General features: G+C 40.4%; 2 protein-coding genes across 2 annotated transcripts; both read left to right on the top strand.

The window, feature by feature from the left end:
- Window positions 1–103: 103 nt before the first annotated feature.
- Window positions 104–5,711, top strand: LOC122404791 (DC-STAMP domain-containing protein 2-like). The gene is made up of 13 exons (XM_043409017.1): window positions 104–252; window positions 343–618; window positions 1,131–1,281; window positions 1,438–1,597; window positions 1,674–1,937; window positions 2,011–2,224; window positions 2,415–2,730; window positions 2,802–3,109; window positions 3,990–4,316; window positions 4,401–4,651; window positions 4,741–4,841; window positions 4,922–5,257; window positions 5,385–5,711. Exons 1-13 carry the CDS (start codon window positions 104–106, stop codon window positions 5,709–5,711), a joined length of 3,180 nt encoding a protein of 1,059 aa, XP_043264952.1.
- Window positions 5,712–6,067: 356 nt separating this feature from the next.
- LOC122404790 (nuclear speckle splicing regulatory protein 1-like) lies at window positions 6,068–9,253 on the top strand. The gene is made up of 7 exons (XM_043409016.1): window positions 6,068–6,107; window positions 6,734–7,644; window positions 7,729–7,857; window positions 8,006–8,269; window positions 8,347–8,659; window positions 8,720–8,974; window positions 9,050–9,253. The coding sequence occupies exons 2-7, from the start codon at window positions 6,803–6,805 to the stop codon at window positions 9,251–9,253; spliced, it is 2,007 nt and encodes a 668-aa protein (XP_043264951.1). The 5' UTR covers window positions 6,068–6,107; window positions 6,734–6,802.
- Window positions 9,254–9,458: the final 205 nt, after the last annotated feature.

The following is a 9,458-nucleotide window of genomic DNA, read 5'->3' as shown; positions in this document are numbered from 1 at the left end:
AACCATAGAGTCGACGATGAATATTTAAACAAGCCGCAAAGGGAAACTAATTTCAGTTGTAACTAGCAGTATGATATATTAGCGACAGACGGGTAGTCGGATCATGGCATTTTTCCAATTAGTCCTGAAAGCCAGGAAGATCGAAAAAGCGAGGTTAAAGTACGAGAATGAAAAATTGACGTCGATCGAGATCGCGGGGGGTGCCAAGCCCCAATACACTTTGAGACAGCGACTTCGTCTAACGAAATTGCGGTGAGATCCGAGAAAATCGCGCTCCTGCCAAGCTACACCAAAAACTTTCGTCACGTTCCTGTTTCAATAATGTTTATACAACTTCTGCAGCTTCAAGAAGAAGGTGAAATCGTTCTGTGGCAAGATCTTTGCCTTCCCAAAAAATCTTTGGCCCTGCAGAAAGATCGCCGCGATCGGTACCGACGGCACTCTGGAGAATTACATCGCGAAAAGTTTCGCTGGATTTATCGGCGGGATAATCCTCACTTACATATTCTTCGCATTTTTCGTCCTTCAACTGAATTTCAAACTTTCGTCGGCAACGTTCCTTTGCACGGTAATAGGAGTAACCCTCACGCTTGGACTGGCATTTTCTTATCGAGTACGGTGAGCCACAAATTGATCTGAATATTTAATTTTATATAAAGTATTTGTATATTTCCTAATTCCAGTTTAATTATATTATCAAAACCCTCGATATTTTTTATTCAAAACAGTGTTCTTATAGAGAGGGTTGATTGAAAATTTAATTTTATATAAACGTACGGTGAATGTAAAAAGTATTTGTATATTTCCTAATTCCAGTTTAATTATATTATCGAAACACTTGATATTTTTTATTCAAAACAGTGGTGTCCTTATAAAGAGGGTTGATTGAAAATTTAATTTTATATAAACGTACAGTGAATGTAAAAAGTATTTGTATATTTCTTAATTCCAGTTTAATTATATTATCAAAACCCTCGATATTTTTTATTCAAAACAGTGTCCTTATAGAGAGGGTTGATTGCAAATTTGTAGAATCGTATCACGATTATCCTCGCGGCCCGTATATCCCATCATTCGACTTCCCTGCCTCGTTCCAAGCGTTTACCTGCATTTTACACTTTTTCTTCCAGTTGCGTGGTGTTCCTGTTATTACCACAATTTTTCTCGAAGCGAGGTAGACAAGCCTTAATGGCGTACGCATTTATTTTAGCCTTAACCGGACCGGTCAAGAACACTTTGCACAACACCAGCGTTCTCTCGGAATCACTGGCCTGTGCACAAGTACGGCTATATAATTCTTTGTCGTTAAAATCCGTCATTTACGATCATCGAACGTATCGTCCATAACGAATTTCCTTACTTATTACATGTATATAAAACATATGTAAGCTACGTGCTCGGTGATGCGATATACGAAGAAACTATTTTCTTTTCTAGGAACAGTTAAAGGAAGCGGTAAAGACTATCGTGGACTTGGCGAAGCAACCGTATTACGCTCTGCGGGACGTGATATCGAAAGTCATAAAGTCCGTTAAAGCGATTGTGAAAAGAATTAAACAGACCCTCATTGCAATCAAAAGGATTGTCCTCAGTATACGTATGTGTAAACTCGATACAGTTTCAAGTTTTTCAATATCTCTAAAGAGATTTGATTGAAAATCATTGTCTTTCAGTCAGAGTCATTACGTCTGTATTCCAGTGGTTGGGAAGCGTCATAAACATGTGCAATAAGAAATTAGGTACCCCTTTCGATAGATGTCAAAGCGTCTTCGATGGCGCGGTTGCAGACTGCAAGGCGAAATTGGGCCCGATTATGGGGGCAGTTTGCAACGTGACCTACGTAGTCAGTGCTCTTTGTTACGTGGTGAAACCATTAGATTTCATATGCATGCTGGTCTCTTACATATCTGACGCTGTAGTTGGTGCCGTACGAAAAAGTAAATCTACTTAATCTGCTTAAAATTTTTAACCAATGATCCCTGTTCGAATTATATTTGTTACGACTTGCAGAGATAAAAAGGTTCACGATGCACATGAAGGCGATGTTTTACGTTAAAGTCAAGTTCTCTCATTCTTTCCGTTTCGAGACGAACCAAAGCAAGACGTTGGAAGAGGTGTCCACGGGTATTATTACCGAGGTACGCTCGAGGACGGACAAATTTTTCGATTTCTTCGATTGGATAAGCTGCGTTACATCCATCTTCGTCTTTATTATCCTTCTCAGGTAAACGAACGCTATCATTCGGTAATTGTGACTAACAACTGATACGTAATCGTGATTAACTGAAATATCTTTATGTCAAATCATGCGTGATTGTTCTGGCTAATGGTTGATCATAATTTTGGTCATTATTCAATTCTCTTTAAAAGTGAAAATAATTTCACTTTGGATACTTGATATAAAATATTTTTAGAGTAATACATTATCGTTACAAATGGCTGACCAGCGAACGGTTCGACAATCGCTATATTACCAGCGATTTGCGCACCATCGATTTAATAAGAGCACGCCAGGACAAGGAAACGGTTTTGCCGCTCAATTCGCGTGAAAAGAATCGTTACGTGCCGCTGTCGTCCGTCATGTTAATCAAATCAGAGAAACTTAAATTGGCAAGATCGGCGGTATTCTTGGGCATGGCCACGATCAAGATCATGTCCTACATCGCGATAGATTACAGTTTATACTGGGTACTGAATATCATTCAGATCCACGGACGATTTCAAAGTAAGGTAAATTATGTGTCTCGATTCGACTTTGGAAGTTTCTTTTCTCTATACAGAAACACGATAACGATCCACAGGTCGAACAGCCAAGCGTAGTGACCATTCACGTTTCCGGTGACGGTTACTTGGCAGATCTCTACAGAAGCATCGTCAGAGCGTTCACACCACGCGGAAAGGAAACGGAACTGGACACGATGCTCTGCCTGCCAGAACCAGTGCCACCCGATCTGGATAAATACACTCAAATCATCGGATTGCTGATCCTCTGCTGGCTAATTGCAGTCTTCGAGCCGTACGGTTTGCGACTGAGACACGTGGTTCTGTGCCAATATTATCCCGACAGAGCGAAACAAAGAGCAACCTGGCTGTACAATCACATTATCAGGTATTGAAGGAAACAATGGTCAGTTTTCAAAGGAGCTTGTTGACTATATTAGGTCAGAACGTTCTGGTCAATTTGTGACGCTGCTTCTGCTGGTGGAGGAAGTGAAAAACGACGACGGGATATTGTGTAGTCGATCGAGGAAAAATTTTAATGAGAGATTCTAGAGGGCAAAATAAGTCAAAAATCAAGAATATCAATTTCTTGATCGAGGCTTCGTTAAAAAATTATTAAAAAATTTCAAATCATTCTGGAAAAATTATTCTCGGTTGCAGGGATTAATTACAATCATTTTTGGTCAATAAACATACCTCCGAAATCCTACGCACTTTCGAGAAAAAAATTCGAGAAGGTGTAAAATTTTTCGGCGGAATAAAAAATTTCAAATCGTTTTGGAAAAATTATTTTTGTTTGCAGGGGTTAATTACAATCATTTTTGGTCAATAGACATACCCCCATAATCCTACGCACTTTCGAGAAAAAAATTCGAGAAGGTGTGAAATTTTTCGGCAAAAAAAAAATTTCAAATTGTTCTGGAAAAATTATTTTTGGTTGCAGGAGTTAATTACAATCATTTTTGGTCAATAGACATACCCCCGAAATCCTACGCACTTTCGAGAAAAAAATTCGAGAAGGTGTGAAATTTTTCGGCAAAAAAAAAATTTCAAATCGTTTTGGAAAAATTATTTTTGGTTGCAGGGGTTAATTACAATCATTTTTGGTCAATAGACATACCATCGAAATTCTACGCACTTTCGAGAAAAAAATTCGACAAGAAAGGGATGATCCTCGATGAAGGAATTAAACAAATGTTGAAACTGTGGAGATATATTTAAGTTTAATTATATAATTATTTAAACGGTTTTTTTTCAAACGCGACTAGGTCGAGAGGAAGCTTTTTGAAGTTCGCCAGGCGTCAGCTACGCCGGAAGTTTGGCCTAGGCAAGGGAGAAGCAATCGAGAAAATCACATTCAAGGAGAGATTGTGGGCGGTGTGTCCGTGGTTGAACATCTTCTTTCCACAAAAGCAGAATGCGTGTTTATTATGCGGCGAAGTGGAACGTTCCGACGACGATCCACACATAAAATGTCCGACGCCCGGCTGCGTTGGTCTGTTTTGCACGCAGTGTTTCGCGGATTTGCAGAACTTGTGCACGATTTGTCGTTCGCCGATCGAGTACGGTGACTTGTCCGACATGAGCGAGGAGAAGTAAGTGAAATCGCTGACGAGGAATTTTATAAAATTCGAAGAAGCTTTCTTAATCGTTTGTTTTGCATTTGATTTTTACATCAGAGATTCTTCGGACGATCAGTTCCCAGTGACAAAGGAAAAAGTAGTGGAACCTGAAGTTAAAGTCGAGGAGCCAAAAGTGGACGAAAGTGTAGAAGAAGAAGTGGAACCTGAAGTTAAAGTTGAGAAGCCAAAAGTGGTCGAGAAGACAGAAGAAGAAAAGGTAGCTAAGATAGAAAAGGATGTGGCTCAGCAAACGGACGACAAACGCGTCGAAGATTCCGATCAGAGTTCCGGGACTAGTTACAGTTATAGTGAGTACTCGATGCAGAAGTTTGAACAACTTCCAAGAGAATAAAACAACGATACTAAAGTTTTATTACTTATTATATAAACGTTTCAGCGTATCAGGACGTGTCTCCGAGAGAAGTGGAGATCGAGAAACGAAAAGAGACGTTCAAAGACGTCGAGGCGCAAAGAATCAGAGACGACGTGACGATTCAAGTAGACTTAAACGAAATTACGTGCAATTTCATTTCATCCGAATTCCAAGGGGCTCATCGATCGCGTGATTTCCGATCCAGATATTTAACGAACCGTTCGCGAAAGGAACATCCTCGAGCAGCGAGTCGCCAACGTCTTGTTTCGTGGTAAGGGCACGTAGGAACGTTCGTGCCAGATTGAAAAAGCGACCGTGGCGTTCGCCACCCGGCGGGAGAAATTCCGATTCATCAACCTCGATCGCCGACACGGAATCCTGGTCGACCGAGGAAATCGACGAGGAAGAAGTAATACACGTGGAGGTAGACGACTGCTCGGAAGAATTACTTCCGAAGGATCGAAAGGATAAGGGGAAACGAGGTCGTATAAATAGAATCGTCGATGCAGTCGCGAGGATTCCTTGGCTCCGTAAAGCTGAAGTACGAATCGTTCTGAGTCCTCGTAATTCAACGATATCACCGATCCCTTCGTAATTCTTCGTCGAAACTCGTCAAAGAGGGGCGTAACATCAACGCTCGTGTATAATTATATTCGTTCGATGAACAGGACGATAAGAAAGCGTGCCGGGGATTGCAAACGAGACGGCCTTCTCTTATGAATAAAATCGTCTGCATGCTTCGGAGGAAGCAATCAATACCGGTGCAGTCGTATAAAAGAACTAGGAAGATAAAGGATTCCTCGTCGAGCTCGTCTTCGTGCCACGACGAGAACGAGACCTTGCTGAAAATGGAGGATAGATCGTCCGATACCAGACGCCTGACAATGAGGAAATTCAGGAAGGAAACCGCGGAGGATGATTCGAGCGAAATGGAAAATTTAAATCTGAAACGGCCTCGCGAAAAGAAATTCATCGCGAAGCAATTGCCGAGGTAGCTTCGTAAACTTAAGCGAGATAACCGGGGCAAAAAGTAAGAACGTTGTTGCAATTTATCCATGAGCTCGGTAGTTATTTTTTTTATTTCGATTAAAATAAAATTTCATTCTTCGAAAAGAGAAATACAAAATTCAGTAATTTCAATAAAACGAAAGCAAGTAGAAGATTTCCTAGTTCTTAATATCTAGTCATTAACGAAACCACGATGAACCAGGTATTTGGAATCGGCTGCGAAATGCACGTCTTATTACGAAGTGGACGAAACACGAGGGTCAAGAACGGCGCAAAAATGCGTCCGGCAAGTGGAAGATGTCAACGAATTGTCAGGCATGAGAGCATCCTCGAGCTCCATAGATAGAAAGACATTGAATATAACGAAGGACGACGAATTTGTGGTAATACATCGAACGTTTATTTTATTCGATTATAACAGCGGAAATTATAGCGTTTAATCGAGGATTTGCCAGTGATCTATTCAGTAAGAATAATTCTAGCAGATCATACTAATTAGGAACAGTAGTGCAGAGCCTTTACGTCAAACGACAAGAAAGATCTTCGCAACAGCCATCTAGTGGCTGAAAGAGGAAATGTTAAAAGTGAAATTAGTCTTTGAAATATTTGATTTTGAAAAATTCAGGATGTTCCCTGTTTAATCTTGTTTACAAGATTTTAGCAATTTGTTCGATAATTTTTAATCGTGAACTCAGCTGATATTTTTTACTGCTCGGCTGGTATTGTACCGAACTGTCTGCGCACAACACGCGGTAACTCTGTTTTCCTCAATGGGAGATTAACAAATCGACACTGCGTCAATTTATATTGTTTCTTAGTTTCAATTCCACTAGCCTCTCATTTATGTAGCTATTTAAAAATATTCGTACGAAACAAAGTCCATTACTGAAACAGATATCACACATTATGCAACAATATCAATCTTTAACGAGTAAATACAATTTCTTTAAATCTACTTGTTTTGATTTGTGGTAACGAACCTTCATGAAAAATTATTTTGTACCTGTAGGGTCCTTGCTCCTGTACCTCTGAGATCACACACGAAACGACCGACGATAGGAATGTTTACTCGTTGGATATGAGCACTATATCCGAACGCACGGACGACGCGTCGAAAACCGTGAACGAAACAGGAACTGAAAATGTAACTGTTTCTGGGAGCAGTACAGAGTACACGGAGGATACGTTGGAGAAACGGGATGCAAATAGATCCGAGTATCGTGAGAAATTTAGCGACTCTTCCGAATACGAGGAGCCAAGCGATTTGGAAGAAACGAAGGACGAGGCGACGGAAATAAGCGAACCTGTGCGTAAGGAGTCTAGGATGAAAGGTGGCGCGTCTATGAAAGAGAATATCAAAAGATTGATAGCTCGTAGAGGAACAGAGAAAGTGGCCGAGTTTACGGAAGGGGAGACGGAGAGATTAATGTCCGAAGAACAAACCGTGGAAATGTCTGCGAAAGAGGACAGGAAAAAGTCGACTCAGGAACGAGTTATGGAAACGTCTACTGTTTCATACGATTCCCCATTGCACGATCCGCTGGCGGGGTTGGAAGTGTACGGCGTTCATCATAAATCGAAGAAAAAAACTAGACCTAAGAGACTCGAAACAGTCGTGGAACGAGGCTCTGAAGGGAAGAAGATGAAGGAATCTAAGGTACAGGATACAGAAGAGAAACCTGTAGAAGCTGATGAGAAAGCTAAGAAAATATCCGTCGATTCGCAAACTGTTGAATCGAAGATCGACAAGGCTACCGATTTACCTGATAAAAGCAGACATACTCAAACAAAGTTCTATCAGCGCGATAGGAAAGAGAAAAGTAAACGTACTGAAAGAGATATTGAAGCCTCGGGTGTAAAGGAAAAAAGTAAAGAAAGGAAGGAAACGTCTTCCAAGAGGAAAGAACGCGACCAGAGAAGGTATTGAAATATTACCTTTCGTAGTTCTTTTTATAGAGATGGAGGAAGCTTCTTGAGTGCGTGATAATTTTCAATTTTGTTCAGGCTCAGAGAAGGAGATCGCGTTAAATCATCGAAACGGAAGAAACCAAGTTCGGAAAAGTCGACTGTGTCGGACGAGGAGGAATTCTATTCTGGAAAAAGAAGAAGGGGAAAACGTCAGCGAAAAATCAAGTAAAATTAGTTGCAAAAAAGGTATTTTCATTCTTGGTTGCTGGTGGTCTAAATCTTAACCACGTCAGGGAACAGGACTTGGGAGTCTACCAGCAACCTATAACAAAGAATCTTGAAATCAAAAACATTTTTTAAAATATTTACGCAGATTACAATACGAAGAGGGGAAACCATCTCGAAGGGAGCGGCGGAAATATGCGAGGGACGAAGAATGCGAGGACTACTATGCAGAAGAAAGATTAGACGAAGTTCCGGAAGTCTTCAGTGAAAGAAAGGCAAGAAAGAAACGAGAGCCGTGCAAAGATAAATATACTCAATATGATCGTCCTGCGTATCCTCCACAACAATACTCTAGAATGGATGTTTACGGACCTTACGAGGATGCTTCTCCATCGAACGTTTTACGCGAAAGGTATTAATCTTGCTTTGGAAAATAAATCAGCCAGTCGAGCGTTTATCGACCAACGTTAATAAGATACTGTGTTTCAGACCTTGTCGCTGTCATCCCCAACATGAGGTAAACCTTTGCGGAAGGTCCTCTTCTGGGTCACGCGACGAAGTCTCCAGGCACCCAAGAGATTATCCAGGAATATCGACGCAAAGGTTCGAAATGCCTAGGGTGAAGAAATATTTACCCATGTACCAAAGTCCGGGATTAATTGAAGAATTGAAGCGACACGATCGTATGAGATTAATTCGCGAGAGGGAAGCTAGAAGACACAAACAGGATACTATTCCGCTCCGTTCGAAGATGGAGCGTAAAAAATCCGAACGTATCATAGTGTGCCACCCTCCAACGTCTGTAAGCATTAAAATTGCATTTTCGTTTCGAGACTCTTTTGCTTAACCGTTTCGTTTCAAGATGAGACCGGTTGACAGAGATGACAAGCTCCCCTATCAAGAGACGCAAGCTTATAAAAACGTGTTGTGTGAATTTCGGAAGAACGTGCGTCGGAGAAGTCGCGAAAATCGTGAGGATAGCATACCTTTGATACGTTTGTCTAAAAAAGCAGATAAAAGTAAAAAAGTGAAGCAGTTGTATCCTTCCAAAGGACAGAATCGTAGGAAATCTGACACTGTAAAGAAATTTGCTAACAAAATAATTGGGTCGTTCAAGGTGATTGAAAATGTTAATGATAGATATTGATTATCGGTATCGCGAGTGTTGTTACGTTATGTAATTAATGTTTAGCCAGTCACGTGTAAAAAGCATAAGTGTAAGAGACTTTCTCAAAATTTAACGTTGGAACGAATGGATGCATCATATTACGATTATTCCCTGGATCCAGAAGTTTTGAGCGATATGTCCACTTGCAATTGCTCGAAAGATGGCCGTAAATCTGGGGCTGCGACTTCTGCTGATGAGACAACTGATAATAACGATTCGACGCAGTAAAATGATGAGGATATTTTACATTATTATGCGAAATTAACTTTATCGGCTCGTTAAGATAGTGTGCTAATCTGGTTACAGAAAAACTATAACATTTATGATGTTTTATAACAGAAAAACATTTCTATCTTAATTTAAAACGTTGTAATGATACATATCTCATTAAGTTAATAAACCTTATGATATAAATACGTAATACTTTTAGAGA

Source organism: Colletes gigas, unplaced genomic scaffold (assembly GCF_013123115.1).
Source record: "Colletes gigas isolate AHSC1104 unplaced genomic scaffold, ASM1312311v1 Colletes_gigas_Sc00003, whole genome shotgun sequence".
In the NCBI taxonomy this organism is placed as follows: domain Eukaryota; kingdom Metazoa; phylum Arthropoda; class Insecta; order Hymenoptera; family Colletidae; genus Colletes; species Colletes gigas.
This window is presented reverse-complemented; position numbering and strand designations above follow the sequence as displayed.